Genomic DNA, 20,247 nt, shown 5'->3' with positions numbered 1-20,247 from the left:
TGTCTTAAGTAATTTCCGTAGGCTCGGCTGGATTGACATTTCCTGACGCCTTGAGGTTGTCGCTGTAGGAGAGAGCTGTCCCTGCCCGCCATCGCTTTCTCTTCCTGCAGGGCGCCGGGAACCTCCCCGTCTGTGCAATAACGTGTTCGTGGGGGAGAAAGCTCTCCACACGAGAGTGCTTCTTGATTTCGGGGAAGGGTGCGGAGGCATGGTGAGGGGATGGAGGAGACGCAGCCCAGCGACACCCCTCCAGCAGCGGCAGCCGGTGAGTGGCGGTCCCGGTCCCGGTCGCGCAGCGAGGCCTGCCGGCCCCCGGGGAGCCTCGGCGTCGCCTGACGGCCGCGTCCGCCCCGGGGGCCCCGCCGGCCGGCGGCGGAGGCGCGCTGTCGCGGGGGCGGGAACAGCACACGTCGCTCGGAGAGAAACTTTAAAAAAAGTTTTGCCGACTCGTTTTTTAAAAAGGACCCAAGTCGTGTTTCCTAACTCCGCTCTCGCGTGTTTTTATTAACAAACGGAAGAATAATGGAAAGTTTTCAGTGGGACGTGATCGCCGTGCTTTATTAAATAAACGCGCTTAATTAAAATCAAAACCACCATCTGGCTGTGAAGAGACTGCTAACCGGGGCAGGTCTGTACAGGAAGAGTGCTGGGAGCAGGGAGCAGGGGGGCGTCTCCGAGCCGCCCGGGCCCGAACCGAACCGAGCTTCACCCAGCCCACTGATCTTGGGGCTCGCTGTGTGCAGGGGGGCCCACGGCTGTCCTGCGTTTGTCCAGACTGCTCCACGCGTGTGTGTGGACGCTGTGATGTTACACGCGTGTAACTGTATCTTCCTCTCTATCACATTCAAGAGACATCTAATCACAAACATATGGAGCATTACTGAGAGACAGGAGATCACACTGTAGTATTATTATTATTATTATTATTATTTTATTATTTTATTATTATTATTGAGAGACAGGCTCACTGTCTGTTCCTCAGGCTGGGACAGGAGATCACACACTGTATTATTATTACTGAGAGACAGACTCACTGTCTGTTCCTCAGGCTGGGACAGGAGATCACACACTGTATTATTATTATTGAGAGACAGGCTCACTGTCTGTTCCTCAGACTGGGACAGGAGATCACACACTGTATTATTATTATTGAGAGACAGGCTCACTGTCTGTTCCTGAGGCTGGGACAGGAGATCACACACTGTATTATTATTATTGAGAGACAGGCTCACTGTCTGTTCCTCAGGCTGGGACACGAGATCACACACTGTATTATTATTATTGAGAGACAGGCTCACTGTCTGTTCCTCAGGCTGGTACAGGAGATCACACACTGTATTATTATTATTGAGAGACAGGCTCACTGTCTGTTCCTCAGGCTGGGACAGGAGATCACACACTGTATTATTATTATTGAGAGACGGGCTCACTGTCTGTTCCTCAGGCTGGGACAGGAGATCACACACTGTATTATTATTATTGAGAGACGGGCTCACTGTCTGTTCCTCAGGCTGGGACAGGAGATCACACACTGTATTATTATTATTGAGAGACGGGCTCACTGTCTGTTCCTCAGGCTGGGACAGGAGATCACACACTGTATTATTATTATTGAGAGACAGGCTCACTGTCTGTTCCTCAGGCTGGGACAGGAGATCACACACTGTATTATTATTATTGAGAGACGGACTCACTGTCTGTTCCTCAGACTGGGACAGGAGATCACACACTGTATTATTATTATTGAGAGACGGGCTCACTGTCTGTTCCTCAGGCTGGGACAGGAGATCACACACTGTATTATTATTATTGAGAGACAGGCTCACTGTCTGTTCCTCAGGCTGGGACAGGAGATCACACACTGTATTATTATTATTGAGAGACGGGCTCACTGTCTGTTCCTCAGGCTGGGACAGGAGATCACACACTGTATTATTATTATTGAGAGACAGGCTCACTGTCTGTTCCTCAGGCTGGGACAGGAGATCACACACTGTATTATTATTATTGAGAGACGGGCTCACTGTCTGTTCCTCAGGCTGGGACAGGAGATCACACACTGTATTATTATTATTGAGAGACAGGCTCACTGTCTGTTCCTCAGGCTGGGACAGGAGATCACACTGTATTATTATTATTGAGAGACAGGCTCACTGTCTGTTCCTCAGGCTGACAGGAGATCACACACTGTATTATTATTATTGAGAGACAGGCTCACTGTCTGTTCCTCAGGCTGGGACAGGAGATCACACACTGTATTATTATTATTGAGAGACGGGCTCACTGTCTGTTCCTCAGGCTGGGACAGGAGATCACACCTGTATTATTATTATTGAGAGACGGGCTCACTGTCTGTTCCTCAGGCTGGGACAGGAGATCACACACTGTATTATTATTATTGAGAGACAGGCTCACTGTCTGTTCCTCAGGCTGGGACAGGAGATCACACACTGTATTATTATTATTGAGAGACAGGCTCACTGTCTGTTCCTCAGGCTGGGACAGGAGATCACACACTGTATTATTATTATTGAGAGACAGGCTCACTGTCTGTTCCTCAGGCTGGGACAGGAGATCACACACTGTATTATTATTATTGAGAGACAGGCTCACTGTCTGTTCCTCAGGCTGGGACAGGAGATCACACACTGTATTATTATTATTGAGAGACGGGCTCACTGTCTGTTCCTCAGGCTGGGACAGGAGATCACACACTGTATTATTATTATTGAGAGACAGGCTCACTGTCTGTTCCTCAGGCTGGGACAGGAGATCACACACTGTATTATTATTATTGAGAGACAGGCTCACTGTCTGTTCCTCAGGCTGGGACAGGAGATCACACACTGTATTATTATTATTGAGAGACAGGCTCACTGTCTGTTCCTCAGGCTGGGACAGGAGATCACACACTGTATTATTATTATTGAGAGACAGGCTCACTGTCTGTTCCTCAGGCTGGGACAGGAGATCACACACTGTATTATTATTATTGAGAGACAGGCTCACTGTCTGTTCCTCAGGCTGGGACAGGAGATCACACACTGTATTATTATTATTGAGAGACGGGCTCACTGTCTGTTCCTCAGGCTGGGACAGGAGATCACACACTGTATTATTATTATTGAGAGACAGGCTCACTGTCTGTTCCTCAGGCTGGGACAGGAGATCACACACTGTATTATTATTATTATTGAGAGACGGGCTCACTGTCTGTTCCTCAGGCTGGGACAGGAGATCACACACTGTATTATTATTGAGAGACGGGCTCACAGGAGATGTGTTATGTTGTGTTTAACTCCCCTTTCTCTGACACAGAGCAGGTAGCCAGTCTCCAGGCCCAGCTAGCCGATGCCCGATCGCAGCTGGAGCACATGCAGGGCGTGGCGACGATCTGCGAGCTGACGAAGCAGGAGGCCGTAGCCGAAGTCCAGCGCTGCTGCCAGGAGGAGCTGTCGTCCCTGCAGGCTGCCATGAAGGGTGAGCCTGGCCGCGCGGCCCGAGACACTACTGTACACAGAGAGGGGTGGGGGTGGGGAACAAGCTGATGCCCTGACTGCTCTCCAGACACAGCTGGGTGAGAAACCAGTCAGGACAGGAGACACTACTGTACACAGAGAGGGGTGGGGGTGGGGAACAAGCTGATACCCTGACTGCTCTCAAGACACAGCTGGCTGACACTCCAGTCAGGACAGGAGACACTACTGTACACAGAGAGGGGTGGGGGTGGGGAGCAAGCTGTACTGTAGTGTCAGACACCCAGCTGACTGCTGTTGTCAGAGCCTGCCTGCTCTTTCAGAGACGGTGTGTCAGTACGAGTCTCGGATCGCCATGCTTCAGTCTGAGTGTGCTCACTGGAAGTCCCAGAGCAGTGACAAGGTCAGTCAGTTATTATTGTTATTGTTGTTATTATTAATATTATTATTAATATTATTATTATCTGTATCTCTCTCTCAGTGCAGTGTTAATGTACTGGAGTGTCCAGTCAGTGTGTGTGTATTAACCCCCCTCTCTCTCTCTCAGTGCAGTGTTCATGTACTGGAGTGTCCAGTCAGTGTGTCTGTATTAACCCCTCTCTCTCTCAGTGCAGTGTTAATGTACTGGAGTGTCCAGTCAGTGTGTCTGTATTAACCCCTCTCTCTCTCAGTGCAGTGTTCATGTACTGGAGTGTCCAGTCAGTGTGTGTGTATTAACCCCTCTCTCTCTCAGTGCAGTGTTCATGTACTGGAGTGTCCAGTCAGTGTGTCTGTATTAACCCCTCTCTCTCTCAGTGCAGTGTTAATGTACTGGAGTGTCCAGTCAGTGTGTGTGTATTAACCCCCCTCTCTCTCAGTGCAGTGTTAATGTACTGGAGTGTCCAGTCAGTGTGTCTGTATGAACCCCTCTCTCTCTCAGTGCAGTGTTAATGTACTGGAGTGTCCAGTCAGTGTGTCTGTATTAACCCCTCTCTCTCTCAGTGCAGTGTTAATGTACTGGAGTGTCCAGTCAGTGTGTCTGTATTAACCCCTCTCTCTCTCAGTGCAGTGTTCCTGTACTGGAGTGTCCAGTCAGTGTGTCTGTATTGACCCCTCTCTCTATCAGTGCAGTGTTAATGTACTGGAGTGTCCAGTCAGTGTGTCTGTATTAACCCCTCTCTCTCTCAGTGCAGTGTTAATGTACTGGAGTGTCCAGTCAGTGTGTGTGTATTAACCCCCCTCTCTCTCAGTGCAGTGTTAATGTACTGGAGTGTCCAGTCAGTGTGTCTGTATTAACCCCTCTCTCTCTCAGTGCAGTGTTAGTGTACTGGAGTGTCCAGTCAGTGTGTCTGTATTAACCCCTCTCTCTCTCTCAGTGCAGTGTTAATGTACTGGAGTGTCCAGTCAGTGTGTGTGTATGAACCCCTCTCTCTCTCAGTGCAGTGTTAATGTACTGGAGTGTCCAGTCAGTGTGTGTCTATTAACCCCTCTCTCTCTCAGTGCAGTGTTAATGTACTGGAGTGTCCAGTCAGTGTGTGTGTATTAACCCCTCTCTCTCTCAGTGCAGTGTTAATGTACTGGAGTGTCCAGTCAGTGTGTGTGTATTAACCCCTCTCTCTCTCAGTGCAGTGTTAATGTACTGGAGTGTCCAGTCAGTGTGTGTGTATTAACCCCTCTCTCTCTCAGTGCAGTGTTAATGTACTGGAGTGTCCAGTCAGTGTGTCTGTATTAACCCCTCTCTCTCTCAGTGCAGTGTTAATGTACTGGAGTGTCCAGTCAGTGTGTCTGTATTAACCCCCCTCTCTCTCAGTGCAGTGTTAATGTACTGGAGTGTCCAGTCAGTGTGTCTGTATTAACCCCTCTCTCTCTCAGTGCAGTGTTCATGTACTGGAGTGTCCAGTCAGTGTGTCTGTATTAACCCCTCTCTCTCTCAGTGCAGTGTTAATGTACTGGAGTGTCCAGTCAGTGTGTCTGTATTAACCCCTCTCTCTCTCAGTGCAGTGTTAATGTACTGGAGTGTCCAGTCAGTGTGTCTGTATGAACCCCTCTCTCTCTCAGTGCAGTGTTAATGTACTGGAGTGTCCAGTCAGTGTGTCTGTATGAACCCCTCTCTCTCTCAGTGCAGTGTTAATGTACTGGAGTGTCCAGTCAGTGTGTCTGTATTAACCCCTCTCTCTCTCAGTGCAGTGTTAATGTACTGGAGTGTCCAGTCAGTGTGTGTGTATTAACCCCTCTCTCTCTCTCAGTGCAGTGTTAATGTACTGGAGTGTCCAGTCAGTGTGTCTGTATTAACCCCTCTCTCTCTCTCAGTGCAGTGTTACTGTACTGGAGTGTTCAGTCAGTGTGTCTGTATGAACCCCCCTCTCTCTCAGTGCAGTGTTAATGTACTGGAGTGTCCAGTCAGTGTGTGTATTAACCCCTCTCTCTCAGCGCAGTGTTAATGTACTCTAGTGTCCAGTCAGTGTGTCTGTATGAACCCCTCTCTCTCTCAGTGCAGTGTTAATGTACTGGAGTGTCCAGTCAGTGTGTGTATTAACCCCTCTCTCTCTCAGTGTAGTGTTAATGTACTGGAGTGTCCAGTCAGTGTGTCTGTATTAACCCCTCTCTCTCTCTCAGTGCAGTGTTAATGTACTGGAGTGTCCAGTCAGTGTGTCTGTATTAACCCCCCTCTCTCTCTCAGTGCAGTGTTAATGTACTGGAGTGTCCAGTCAGTGTGTCTGTATTAACCCCTCTCTCTCAGTGCAGTGTTAATGTACTGGAGTGTCCAGTCAGTGTGTCTGTATTAACCCCTCTCTCTCTCAGTGCAGTGTTAATGTACTGGAGTGTCCAGTCAGTGTGTGTGTATTAACCCCCCTCTCTCTCAGTGCAGTGTTAATGTACTGGAGTGTCCAGTCAGTGTGTGTGTATTAACCCCTCTCTCTCAGTGCAGTGTTAATGTACTGGAGTGTCCAGTCAGTGTGTCTGTATGAACCCCTCTCTCTCTCAGTGCAGTGTTAATGTACTGGAGTGTCCAGTCAGTGTGTGTGTATGAACCCCTCTCTCTCTCAGTGCAGTGTTAATGTACTGGAGTGTCCAGTCAGTGTGTCTGTATTAACCCCTCTCTCTCTCTCAGTGCAGTGTTAATGTACTGGAGTGTCCAGTCAGTGTGTCTGTATTAACCCCTCTCTCTCAGTGCAGTGTTCCTGTACTGGAGTGTCCAGTCAGTGTATTAACCTGTCTCTCTCTCAGGTGTCTCCTGCTCTCAGGTCCTCTGTGAGGGACAAGGTGGTGTCCAGCAGTGTGGAGCCCCAGTCCCAGCGCGGGGAGCCGGACCCGGAGCCGGACCCGGAGCCGGACCCTGAGGGATACTTCTCCCAGCACTGCGACACGTCCTCGCTGTCCTCCTTCTCGCTGGACACCCCCTCGCTGCCCCGCCGCCCCCCCCCGCAGGACGACACCGCCTCGCTGGTCTCCACCGGCACCCTCGTCCCCGAGGCCATCTACCTGCCCCCCCCCGGCCACAGGCTCGTCCCGCACGCCGACTGGGAGAGCACCACCGCGCAGGTACTGGGCTCCCCTGGGCTGGACTGGGCTGCCATGGGCTCTTCTGGACTGTACTGTACTGGGCTCTTCTGGGCTCTCCTGGGCTGTACTGGACTGGACTGGGCTCTCCTGGGCTCTCCTGGGCTCTCCTGGGCTGTACTGGACTGGACTGGGCTCTCCTGGGCTGTACTGTACTGGACTGGACTGGGCTCCCCTGGGCTGTACTGGACTGTACTGGGCTCTCCTGCGCTGTACTGTACTGGACTGGACTGGGCTCCCCTGGGCTGTACTGGACTGTACTGGGCTCTCCTGCGCTGTACTGTACTGGACTGGACTGGGCTCCCCTGGGCTCCCCTGGGCTGTACTGGACTGAACTGGGCTCCCCTGGGCTCCCCTGGGCTCCCCTGGGCTGTACTGGACTGTACTGGACTGGACTGGGCTCCCCTGGGCTGTACTGGACTGGACTGGGCTCCCCTGGGCTGTACTGTACTGTACTGGTCTCCCCTGGGCTGTACTGGACTGTACTGGGCTCCCCTGGGCTGTACTGGACTGGACTGGGCTCTCCTGGGCTGTACTGGGCTCTCCTGGGCTGTACTGGACTGTACTGGGCTCTCCTGGGCTGTACTGTACTGGACTGTACTGGGCTCCCCTGGGCTGTACTGGACTGTACTGGGCTCTCCTGGGCTGTACTGTACTGTACTGGGCTCTCCTGGGCTGTACTGTACTGGACTGGACTGGACTGGTCTCTCCTGGGCTGGACTGTACTGTACTGAACTGATCAGCACTGCTCTGTCTTGAGGTGGTGGAGCTGCAGGCAGCCGTAGCACGGGTTCGAGAGGAGAAGGCTGAACTGGAGAAAGAGCTGGAAAGTACAACAACTCAGACAGCAGAACAGGTCTGTATGAACCCCTCTCTCTCTCAGTGCAGTGTTAATGTACTGGAGTGTCCAGTCAGTGTGTCTGTATGAACCCCTCTCTCTCTCAGTGCAGTGTTAATGTACTGGAGTGTCCAGTCAGTGTGTCTGTATTAACCCCTCTCTCTCAGTGCAGTGTTAATGTACTGGAGTGTCCAGTCAGTGTGTCTGTATTAACCCCTCTCTCTCTCAGTGCAGTGTTAATGTACTGGAGTGTCCAGTCAGTGTGTCTGTATTAACCCCTCTCTCTCTCAGTGCAGTGTTAATGTACTGGAGTGTCCAGTCAGTGTGTGTGTATTAACCCCTCTCTCTCTCAGTGCAGTGTTAATGTACTGGAGTGTCCAGTCAGTGTGTGTGTATTAACCCCTCTCTCTCTCAGTGCAGTGTTAATGTACTGGAGTGTCCAGTCAGTGTGTCTATATTAACCCCTCTCTCTCTCTCAGTGCAGTGTTAATGTACTGGAGTGTCCAGTCAGTGTGTGTGTATTAACCCCTCTCTCTCTCAGTGCAGTGTTAATGTACTGGAGTGTCCAGTCAGTGTGTCTGTATTAACCCCTCTCTCTCAGTGCAGTGTTAATGTACTGGAGTGTCCAGTCAGTGTGTCTGTATTAACCCCTCTCTCTCTCAGTGCAGTGTTCATGTACTGGAGTGTCCAGTCAGTGTGTCTGTATTAACCCCTCTCTCTCTCAGTGCAGTGTTAATGTCCTGGAGTGTCTCTCTCTCTCTGTCAGGTGTCAGCCCTTCAGTCTCAAGTCCAGACCTCGGAGACTCTGCTGCAGGAGCTGCAGGTGTCTCTCTCGCAGTCTCAGAGCACTGTCCAGGCCCGTCTGGTGAGTGTGCTGAACCGAGCCTCCCCGATCACGACTCCACTCGTACGAGCAGGTGCCTCTGCACTGGCGCCAGGAAGGGGTTAAAACCAGTGTATCATTAACCCATTCAGGCCTGAATGTGCTGTGTCACACACAGTGGGGACTGTGTCCCTGTAGCCTGAGTGTCTCACAAGGCCCAGTAGTGCGATGTGCTGTGTCACACAGTGGGGACTGTGTCCCTGTAGCCTGAGTGTCTCACAAGGCCCAGTAGTGCGATGTGCTGTGTCACACAGTGGGGACTGTGTCCCTGTAGCCTGAGTGTCTCACAAGGCCCAGTAGTGCGATGTGCTGTGTCACACAGTGGGGATTGTGTCCCTGTAGCCTGAGTGTCTCACAAGGCCCAGTAGTGCGATGTGCTGTGTCACACAGTGGGGACTGTGTCCCTGTAGCCTGAGTGTCTCACAAGGCCCAGTAGTGCGATGTGCTGTGTCACACAGTGGGGACTGTGTCCCTGTAGCCTGAGTGTCTCACAAGGCCCAGTAGTGCGATGTGCTGTGTCACACAGTGGGGACTGTGTCCCTGTAGCCTGAGTGTCTCACAAGGCCCAGTAGTGCGATGTGCTGTGTCACACAGTGGGGACTGTGTCCCTGTAGCCTGAGTGTCTCACAAGGCCCAGTAATGCGATGAGCTGTGTCACACAGTGGGGACTGTGTCCCTGTAGCCTGAGTGTCTCACAAGGCCCAGTAGTGCGATGTGCTGTGTCACACAGTGGGGACTGTGTCCCTGTAGCCTGAGTGTCTCACAAGGCCCAGTAGTGCGATGTGCTGTGTCACACAGTGGGGACTGTGTCCCTGTAGCCTGAGTGTCTCACAAGGCCCAGTAGTGCGATGTGCTGTGTCACACAGTGGGGATTGTGTCCCTGTAGCCTGAGTGTCTCACAAGGCCCAGTAGTGCGATGTGCTGTGTCACACAGTGGGGACTGTGTCCCTGTAGCCTGAGTGTCTCACAAGGCCCAGTAGTGCGATGTGCTGTGTCACACAGTGGGGACTGTGTCCCTGTAGCCTGAGTGTCTCACAAGGCCCAGTAGTGCGATGTGCTGTGTCACACAGTGGGGACTGTGTCCCTGTAGCCTGAGTGTCTCACAAGGCCCAGTAGTGCGATGTGCTGTGTCACACAGTGGGGACTGTGTCCCTGTAGCCTGAGTGTCTCACAAGGCCCAGTAATGCGATGAGCTGTGTCACACAGTGGGGACTGTGTCCCTGTAGCCTGAGTGTCTCACAAGGCCCAGTAGTGCGATGTGCTGTGTCACACAGTGGGGACTGTGTCCCTGTAGCCTGAGTGTCTCACAAGGCCCAGTAGTGCGATGTGCTGTGTCACACAGTGGGGACTGTGTCCCTGTAGCCTGAGTGTCTCACAAGGCCCAGTAGTGCGATGTGCTGTGTCACACAGTGGGGACTGTGTCCCTGTAGCCTGAGTGTCTCACAAGGCCCAGTAATGCGATGTGCTGTGTCACACAGTGGGGACTGTGTCCCTGTAGCCTGAGTGTCTCACAAGGCCCAGTAGTGCGATGTGCTGTGTCACACAGTGGGGACTGTGTCCCTGTAGCCTGAGTGTCTCACAAGGCCCAGTAGTGCGATGTGCTGTGTCACACAGTGGGGACTGTGTCCCTGTAGCCTGAGTGTCTCACAAGGCCCAGTAGTGCGATGTGCTGTGTCACACAGTGGGGACTGTGTCCCTGTAGCCTGAGTGTCTCACAAGGCCCAGTAGTGCGATGTGCTGTGTCACACAGTGGGGACTGTGTCCCTGTAGCCTGAGTGTCTCACAAGGCCCAGTAGTGCGATGTGCTGTGTCACACAGTGGGGACTGTGTCCCTGTAGCCTGAGTGTCTCACAAGGCCCAGTAGTGCGATGAGCTGTGTCACACAGTGGGGACTGTGTCCCTGTAGCCTGAGTGTCTCACAAGGCCCAGTAGTGCGATGTGCTGTGTCACACAGTGGGGACTGTGTCCCTGTAGCCCGAGTGTCTCACAAGGCCCAGTAGTGCGATGTGCTGTGTCACACAGTGGGGATTGTGTCCCTGTAGCCTGAGTGTCTCACAAGGCCCAGTAGTGCGATGTGCTGTGTCACACAGTGGGGACTGTGTCCCTGTAGCCTGAGTGTCTCACAAGGCCCAGTAGTGCGATGTGCTGTGTCACACAGTGGGGACTGTGTCCCTGTAGCCTGAGTGTCTCACAAGGCCCAGTAGTGCGATGTGCTGTGTCACACAGTGGGGATTGTGTCCCTGTAGCCTGAGTGTCTCACAAGGCCCAGTAGTGCGATGTGCTGTGTCACACAGTGGGGACTGTGTCCCTGTAGCCTGAGTGTCTCACAAGGCCCAGTAGTGCGATGTGCTGTGTCACACAGTGGGGATTGTGTCCCTGTAGCCTGAGTGTCTCACAAGGCCCAGTAGTGCGATGTGCTGTGTCACACAGTGGGGATTGTGTCCCTGTAGCCTGAGTGTCTCACAAGGCCCAGTAGTGCGATGTGCTGTGTCACACAGTGGGGACTGTGTCCCTGTAGCCCGAGTGTCTCACAAGGCCCAGTAGTGCGATGTGCTGTGTCACACAGTGGGGATTGTGTCCCTGTAGCCTGAGTGTCTCACAAGGCCCAGTAGTGCGATGTGCTGTGTCACACAGTGGGGACTGTGTCCCTGTAGCCTGAGTGTCTCACAAGGCCCAGTAGTGCGATGTGCTGTGTCACACAGTGGGGACTGTGTCCCTGTAGCCCGAGTGTCTCACAAGGCCCAGTAGTGCGATGTGCTGTGTCACACAGTGGGGATTGTGTCCCTGTAGCCTGAGTGTCTCACAAGGCCCAGTAGTGCGATGTGCTGTGTCACACAGTGGGGACTGTGTCCCTGTAGCCTGAGCGTCTCACAAGGCCCAGTAGTGCGATGTGCTGTGTCACACAGTGGGGACTGTGTCCCTGTAGCCTGAGTGTCTCACAAGGCCCAGTAGTGCGATGTGCTGTCACACAGTGGGGACTGTGTCCCTGTAGCCTGAGCGTCTCACAAGGCCCAGTAGTGCGATGTGCTGTGTCACACAGTGGGGACTGTGTCCCTGTAGCCTGAGTGTCTCACAAGGCCCAGTAGTGCGATGTGCTGTGTCACACAGTGGGGACTGTGTCCCTGTAGCCTGAGTGTCTCACAAGGCCCAGTAGTGCGATGTGCTGTGTCACACAGTGGGGACTGTGTCCCTGTAGCCTGAGTGTCTCACAAGGCCCAGTAATGCGATGAGCTGTGTCACACAGTGGGGACTGTGTCCCTGTAGCCTGAGTGTCTCACAAGGCCCAGTAGTGCGATGAGCTGTGTCACACAGTGGGGACTGTGTCCCTGTAGCCTGAGTGTCTCACAAGGCCCAGTAGTGCGATGTGCTGTGTCACACAGTGGGGACTGTGTCCCTGTAGCCCGAGTGTCTCACAAGGCCCAGTAGTGCGATGTGCTGTGTCACACAGTGGGGATTGTGTCCCTGTAGCCTGAGTGTCTCACAAGGCCCAGTAGTGCGATGTGCTGTGTCACACAGTGGGGACTGTGTCCCTGTAGCCTGAGTGTCTCACAAGGCCCAGTAGTGCGATGTGCTGTGTCACACAGTGGGGACTGTGTCCCTGTAGCCTGAGTGTCTCACAAGGCCCAGTAGTGCGATGTGCTGTGTCACACAGTGGGGATTGTGTCCCTGTAGCCTGAGTGTCTCACAAGGCCCAGTAGTGCGATGTGCTGTGTCACACAGTGGGGACTGTGTCCCTGTAGCCTGAGTGTCTCACAAGGCCCAGTAGTGCGATGTGCTGTGTCACACAGTGGGGATTGTGTCCCTGTAGCCTGAGTGTCTCACAAGGCCCAGTAGTGCGATGTGCTGTGTCACACAGTGGGGACTGTGTCCCTGTAGCCTGAGTGTCTCACAAGGCCCAGTAGTGCGATGTGCTGTGTCACACAGTGGGGACTGTGTCCCTGTAGCCCGAGTGTCTCACAAGGCCCAGTAGTGCGATGTGCTGTGTCACACAGTGGGGACTGTGTCCCTGTAGCCTGAGTGTCTCACAAGGCCCAGTAGTGCGATGTGCTGTGTCACACAGTGGGGACTGTGTCCCTGTAGCCCGAGTGTCTCACAAGGCCCAGTAGTGCGATGTGCTGTGTCACACAGTGGGGACTGTGTCCCTGTAGCCTGAGCGTCTCACAAGGCCCAGTAGTGCGATGTGCTGTGTCACACAGTGGGGACTGTGTCCCTGTAGCCTGAGTGTCTCACAAGGCCCAGTAGTGCGATGTGCTGTCACACAGTGGGGACTGTGTCCCTGTAGCCTGAGCGTCTCACAAGGCCCAGTAGTGCGATGTGCTGTGTCACACAGTGGGGACTGTGTCCCTGTAGCCTGAGTGTCTCACAAGGCCCAGTAGTGCGATGTGCTGTGTCACACAGTGGGGACTGTGTCCCTGTAGCCTGAGCGTCTCACAAGGCCCAGTAGTGCGATGTGCTGTGTCACACAGTGGGGACTGTGTCCCTGTAGCCTGAGCGTCTCACAAGTGTCCCTGACTCAGTCCTCTGCAGGACAGGTGGCTGTGGGGGAGGTGCTTCTCAGGACAGCAGGCAGGCTGGAGGGGTTTAGGACCTGACTCTTCCTGTGAGAGTTAACCCCTGTCCCCCTGTCCCCCTGTCCCCCTGTCCCCCTGTCCCCCTGTCCCAGGCGGAGCTGTCCTGCTCTCATCAGAAGGTGTGCATGGAGCTGGCCAGGCTGTCTCAGGAGAACCGGCTGACGACAGCAGAGAGTGAGCTGGGCTCCGCCCCGCCTCCTGCTCCCTCGCAGGTACCGTCATGTCCCGGGCTCTCGGTTGGACCAGGAGGACAGCCGGTCCGGTGGCTCAGGTCCGGTCCTGTAACACCAGGAGGACAGCTGGTCCAGTGGCTCAGGTCCGGACCTGTTACACCAGGAGGACAGCCGGTCCGGTGGTTCAGGTCCGGTCCTGTTGGAGCAGGAGGACAGCTGGTCCGGTGGCTCAGGTCCGGTCCTGTTGGACCAGGAGGACAGCCGGTCCGGTGGCTCAGGTCCGGTCCTGTAACACCAGGAGGACAGCTGGTCCGGTGGCTCAGGTCCGGTCCTGTTGCACCAGGAGGACAGCTGTTCCGGTGGCTCAGGTCCGGTCCTGTTGCACCAGGAGGAGAGCCGGTCCGGTGGTTCAGGTCCGGTCCTGTTGGACCAGGAGGACAGCCGGTCCAGTGGTTCAGGTCCGGTCCTGTTGGAGCAGGAGGACAGCCGGTCCGGTGGCTCAGGTCCGGTCCTGTTGGAGCAGGAGGACAGCTGGTCCGGTGGCTCAGGTCCGGTCCTGTTGGAGCAGGAGGTCAGGAGTGTGGCTGGTGTTATCTGGCAGTGTAGCAGTGTGAGGTCTCTCTTGTCCTGCAGGGGACGCACTGCGAGGAGAGACTGAGGATTGAGATTGTGAATCTGAAGGAGCAGCTGGAGACGAGGACTGAGGAGAGTGGTGTGTCTCTCTCGAACCATGGCTGTCTCCGTCCGTCTCTCTCTACCTGCTTGTCTCCCTCTCTTTACCTGTCTGTTTCCCTCTGTCTCTCTCTCTTTCCCTCTCTCTCCCCGTCTCTCTTTTAACATCTCTCTCTCCCCTTGTCTCTCTCTCTGTCTTCCTGTCTCTTTCCCCCTGCCTGTCTGTCTCTTTACCTGCCTCTCTCTCCCCCCGTCTGTCTCTCTACCTTGCTGTCTTATCCCGTCTCTCTCCTTGTCTGTCTCTCTCCCACTATCTCTCTCTTTCTCCCTGACTCTCCCTACCTGTCTCTCTCTCTCGGAGTGTCGGTAAGGTTAACACCTGTCTCTCTCTCTCTCTCTCTCTCTCGTCTCTGGCCTGTGATGGTGACCACAGAGGTCCTGGAAGGTCAGTTCCAGTCTTTATCGCTCAGTCTTGGGGTTTATGGTTTAGTCTTACTCTGTCCTCACGAGCAGCTGAGATCAGCCCCCTCTGTCTCTCTCAGTCCAGCTGTCCAGCCTCAAGACCGAGACGGATCGTATCCAGACCCACAACGAGCAGGTGAGGAGGGGACTGTCTGCCTCACTGTATTAACCCCTCTCTCTCTCTCAGTGCAGTGTTCATGTACTGGAGTGTCCAGTCAGTGTGTCTGTATTAACCCCCCTCTCTCTCTCTCAGTGCAGTGTTCATGTACTGGAGTGTCCAGTCAGTTTGTCTGTATTAACCCCCCTCTCTCTCTCTCAGTGCAGTGTTAATGTACTGGAGTGTCCAGTCAGTGTGTCTGTATTAACCCCTCTCTCTCTCAGTGCAGTGTTAATGTACTGAAGTGTCCAGTCAGTGTGTCTGTATTAACCCCTCTCTCTCTCTCAGTGCAGTGTTAATGTACTGAAGTGTCCAGTCAGTGTGTCTGTATTAACCCCTCTCTCTCTCAGTGCAGTGTTCATGTACTGGAGTGTCCAGTCAGTGTGTCTGTATTGACCCCTCTCTCTCTCAGTGCAGTGTTAATGTACTGGAGTGTCCAGTCAGTGTGTCTGTATTAACCCCTCTCTCTCTCTCTGTGCAGTGTTAATGTACTGGAGTGTCCAGTCAGTGTGTCTGTATGAACCCCTCTCTCTCTCTCAGTGCAGTGTTAATGTACTGGAGTGTCCAGTCAGTGTGTCTGTATTAACCCCTCTCTCTCTCAGTGCAGTGTTAATGTACTGGAGTGTCCAGTCAGTGTGTGTGTATGAACCCCTCTCTCTCAGTGCAGTGTTAATGTACTGGAGTGTCCAGTCAGTGTGTGTGTATTAACCCCTCTCTCTCTCAGTGCAGTGTTAATGTACTGGAGTGTCCAGTCAGTGTGTGTGTATTAACCCCTCTCTCTCTCAGTGCAGTGTTAATGTACTGGAGTGTTTATTCACTGTCGATTTCACAGTTGCAGTCAGAGTTGGACGCCTGTCGCACTGAGTTGTCTGCGTTGCGTCTGGCACTGTCTCACCTACAGAAAGATGTGAAGGCACAGATCAGCGAAAAGGTCCGTCTCTTTCTCACCTCTTCTTCTCTATTAACCCCCCTCTCCTCTCTCTCCTGTATTAACCCTCCCTCTCTCCTGTATTAACCCCCTCCTCTCTCCTGTATTAACCCCTCTCTCCTGTATTAACCCCTCTCCCCTCTCTCCTGTATTAACCCCTCTCTCCTGTATTAACCCCTCTCCCCTCTCTGTCCTGTATTAACCCCTCTCTCTCCTGTATTAACCCCTCTCTCCTCTCTCTCCTGTATTAACCCCTCTCCCCTCTCTCCTGTATTAACCCCTCTCCTCTCTCTGTCCTATATTAACCCCTCTCTCCTCTCTCTGTCCTATATTAACCCCTCTCTCCTCTCTCTCCCCTGTATTAACCCCTCTCTCCTCTCTCTCCTGTATTAACCCCTCTCCCCTCTGTCCTGTATTAACCCCTCTCTCCTCTCTCTCTCCTGTATTAACCCCCCTCTCTCCTCTCTCTCCTGTATTAACCCCTCTCTCCCCTGTCCTGAATTAACCCCCCTCTCTCCTGTATTAACCCCTCTCTCTCTCTCCTGTATAAACCCCTCTCCCCTCTGTCCTGTATTAACCCCCCTCTCTCCTCTCTCCCTCCTGTATTAACCCCTCTCTCCTCTCTCTCTCCTGTATTAACCCCTCTCTCCTCTCTCTCTCCTGTATAAACCCCTCTCTCCTCTCTCTCTCCTGTATAAACCCCTCTCTCCTCTCTCTCCTGTATTAACCCCCCTCTCTCCTCTCTCTCCCCTGTATAAACCCCTCTCCTCTCTCTCCTGTATTAACCCCTCTCCTCTCTCTCTCCTGTATTAACCCCTCTCCTCTCTCTCCCCTGTATTAACCCCTCTCTCCTCTCTCTCTCCTGTATTAACCCCTCTCCTCTCTCCCCTGTATTAACCCCTCTCTCCTCTCTCTCTCCTGTATTAACCCCTCTCCTCTCTCCCCTGTATTAACCCCTCTCTCCTCTCTCCCCTGTATAAACCCCTCTCTCCTCTCTCTCTCCTGTATAAACCCCTCTCTCCTCTCTCTCCCCTGTATAAACCCCTCTCCTCTCTCTCTCCTGTATTAACCCCTCTCTCCTCTCTCTGTCCTGTATAAACCCCTCTCCTCTTTCTCTCCTGTATAAACCCCTCTCTCCTCTCTCTCCTGTATTAACCCCCCTCTCTCCTCTCTCCCCTGTATTAACCCCTCTCTCCTCTCTCCCCTGTATTAACCCCTCTCTCTCTCAGGAGAAGCTGCAGGAACAGAACCTGGAGCAGCGCAGTAAACTCATCCGGCTGCAGTCGGACCTGGACACCAGCCAGGCCGTCCAGAGAGACTTCGTCCAGCTGTCCCAGGCGCTGCAGGTGTGTCCTGGCCCGACCCGTCGGCCCGGCCCGCGGGCGGGGCGGTGTCGTCAGCGGCCCTGTCTCTCTCTCCCAGGTGCGCCTGGAGCAGGTCCGACTGGCCCAGACGCTGGACCAGGTGCAGAGGCTGCTGGACGGGCAGGGCGACCCGCCCTCGGAGCCCTGAGCCAATCGCATCCCGGCCTGGACCTCCGGGGAGCCAATCAGGGGCCGGGAGGGGCGGAGCTGCGATCACAAGTTTTATACACTGGAGAGACTCTTCATCACCCTCCTCCTCTTCCTCAGAGCTGTAGACTCACACACACACAGACCCAGTCCAGCTGCTTCATCACCCTCCTCCTCTTCCTCAGAGCTGTAGACTCACTGCACACAGACCCAGTCCAGCTGCTTCATCATCACCCTCCTCTTCCTCAGGGCTGTAGACTCACTGCTTCATCATCACCCTCCTCTTCCTCAGAGCTGTAGACTCACTGCACACAGACCCAGTCCAGCTGCTTCATCATCACCCTCCTCTTCCTCAGAGCTGTAGACTCACTGCACACAGACCCAGTCCAGCTGCTTCATCATCACCCTCCTCTTCCTCAGGGCTGTAGACTCACTGCTTCATCATCACCCTCCTCTTCCTCAGAGCTGTAGACTCACTGCACACAGACCCAGTCCAGCTGCTTCATCATCACCCTCCTCTTCCTCAGAGCTGTAGACTCACTGCACACAGACCCAGTCCAGCTGCTTCATCACCCTCCTCCTCTTCCTCAGGGCTGTAGACTCACTGCTTCATCATCACCCTCCTCTTCCTCAGAGCTGTAGACTCACTGCACACAGACCCAGTCCAGCTGCTTCATCATCACCCTCCTCTTCCTCAGAGCTGTAGACTCACTGCACACAGACCCAGTCCAGCTGCTTCATCACCCTCCTCCTCTTCCTCAGGGCTGTAGACTCACTGCTTCATCATCACCCTCCTCTTCCTCAGAGCTGTAAACACTGCACACAGGCCCAGTCCAGCTGCTTCATCATCACCCTCCTCTTCCTCAGAGCTGTAGACTCACTGCACACAGACCCAGTCCAGCTGCTTCATCCTCCTCCTCTTCCTCAGAGCTGTAGACTCACTGCACACAGACCCAGTCCAGCTGCTTCATCATCACCCTCCTCTTCCTCAGAGCTGTAGACTCACTGCTTCATCATCACCCTCCTCTTCCTCAGAGCTGTAGACTCACTGCACACAGACCCAGTCCAGCTGCTTCATCATCACCCTCCTCTTCCTCAGAGCTGTAGACTCACTGCTTCATCAGCTCTGGACACTGGACACTGGGGGAGGAGTGTGTCTGTCGGAGAGCTCTGGACACTGGACACTGGGGGAGGAGTGTGTCTGTCACAGAGCTCTGGACACTGGACACTGGGGGAGGAGTGTGTCTGTCAGAGATCTCTGGACACTGGACACTGGGGGAGGAGTGTGTCTGTCAGAGAGCTCTGGACACTGGGGGAGGAGTGTGTCTGTCAGAGAGCTCTGGACACGACACTGGGGGAGGAGTGTGTCTGTCAGAGAGCTCTGGACACTGGACACTGGGGGAGGAGTGTGTCTGTCAGAGAGCTCTGGACACTGGACACTGGGGGAGGAGTGTGTCTGTCAGAGATCTCTGGACACTGGACACTGGGGGAGGAGTGTGTCTGTCAGAGAGCTCTGGACACTGGGGGAGGAGTGTGTCTGTCAGAGAGCTCTGGACACTGGACACTGGGGGAGGAGTGTGTCTGTCGGAGAGCTCTGGACACTGGACACTGGGGGAGGAGTGTGTCTGTCAGAGAGCTCTGGACACTGGACACTGGGGGAGGAGTGTGTCTGTCAGAGAGCTCTGGACACTGGACACTGGGGGAGGAGTGTGTCTGTCAGAGAGCTCTGGACACGACACTGGGGGAGGAGTGTGTCTGTCAGAGAGCTCTGGACACTGGACACTGGGGGAGGAGTGTGTCTGTCAGAGAGCTCTGGACACTGGACACTGGGGGAGGAGTGTGTCTGTCAGAGATCTCTGGACACTGGACACTGGGGGAGGAGTGTGTCTGTCAGAGAGCTCTGGACACTGGGGGAGGAGTGTGTCTGTCAGAGAGCTCTGGACACTGGACACTGGGGGAGGAGTGTGTCTGTCGGAGAGCTCTGGACACTGGACACTGGGGGAGGAGTGTGTCTGTCAGAGAGCTCTAGACACTGGACACTGGGGGAGGAGTGTGTCTGTCAGAGAGCTCTGGACACTGGACACTGGGGGAGGAGTGTGTCTGTCAGAGAGCTCTGGACACTGGACACTGGGGGAGGAGTGTGTCTGTCAGAGAGCTCTGGACACTGGGGGAGGAGTGTGTCTGTCAGAGAGCTCTGGACACTGGACACTGGGGGAGGAGTGTGTCTGTCGGAGAGCTCTGGACACTGGACACTGGGGGAGGAGTGTGTCTGTCAGAGAGCTCTGGACACTGGACACTGGACACTGGTGACTGGGATTGAAATGTGTTAGTCTGGAATTTTCCTGTTCACCAGATGTAAAATATATGGATTTATATTGACTGATGTCGGATTGTGTTTTATACTCGTGCACAGGGCAGGAGGGGTGGACAGACCAGAGAGAGAGAGGTGGACAGTGGATACAGATGACCAGAGAGAGAGAGAGAGAGAGAGAGGGGTGGACAGTGGATACAGATGACCAGAGAGAGAGAGAGGGGTGGACAGTGGATACAGATGACCAGAGAGAGAGAGAGAGGGGTGGACAGTGGATACAGATGACCAGAGAGAGAGAGGGGTGGACAGTGGATACAGATGACCAGAGAGAGAGAGGGGTGGACAGTAGATACAGATGACCAGAGAGAGAGAGGGGTGGACAGTGGATACAGATGACCAGAGAGAGAGAGAGACAGGTGGACAGTGGATACAGATGACTACAGAGAGAGAGAGACAGGTGGACAGTGGATACAGATGACCAGAGAGAGAGAGAGACAGGTGGACAGTGGATACAGATGACCAGAGAGAGAGAGAGACAGGTGGACAGTGGATACAGATGACCAGAGAGAGAGAGAGACAGGTGGACAGTGGATACAGATGACCAGAGAGACAGAGAGGGGTGGACAGTGGATACAGATGACCAGAGAGAGAGAGGGGTGGACAGGGGACACAGATGACCAGAGAGAGAGAGAGGGGTGGACAGTAGATACAGATGACCAGAGAGA

At 53.9% G+C, this 20,247-nt stretch overlaps 1 protein-coding gene across 5 annotated transcripts; it reads left to right on the top strand.

The window, feature by feature from the left end:
* The first annotated feature begins 9 nt into the window (after positions 1–9).
* rabep2 (rabaptin, RAB GTPase binding effector protein 2) lies at positions 10–19,590 on the top strand. 5 transcript variants are annotated; one of them, XR_015939711.1, is made up of 14 exons: positions 16–265; positions 3,319–3,480; positions 3,800–3,879; positions 6,684–6,998; positions 7,777–7,872; positions 8,621–8,719; positions 13,401–13,520; positions 14,115–14,193; positions 14,587–14,598; positions 14,696–14,751; positions 15,605–15,703; positions 16,930–17,046; positions 17,123–17,302; positions 17,475–19,590. XR_015939711.1 is itself a non-coding variant. In XM_088637288.1 (13 exons), the coding sequence occupies exons 1-13, from the start codon at positions 220–222 to the stop codon at positions 17,210–17,212; spliced, it is 1,371 nt and encodes a 456-aa protein (XP_088493414.1). In that variant the 5' UTR covers positions 17–219; the 3' UTR covers positions 17,213–19,590. The 5 variants fall into 5 exon arrangements, 4 of the variants coding, with proteins under 4 accessions (XP_088493416.1, XP_088493417.1, XP_088493414.1 ...); XM_088637288.1 differs by having other exon boundaries at positions 17–265; positions 17,123–19,590; XM_088637290.1 differs by lacking the exon at positions 13,401–13,520 and having other exon boundaries at positions 10–265; positions 17,123–19,590.
* The last annotated feature ends 657 nt before the right edge of the window (positions 19,591–20,247 follow it).

Source organism: Lepisosteus platostomus, chromosome 6 (assembly GCF_059453375.1).
Source record: "Lepisosteus platostomus isolate fLepPlt1 chromosome 6, fLepPlt1.hap1, whole genome shotgun sequence".
Lineage (NCBI taxonomy): Eukaryota > Metazoa > Chordata > Actinopteri > Semionotiformes > Lepisosteidae > Lepisosteus > Lepisosteus platostomus.
This window is presented reverse-complemented; position numbering and strand designations above follow the sequence as displayed.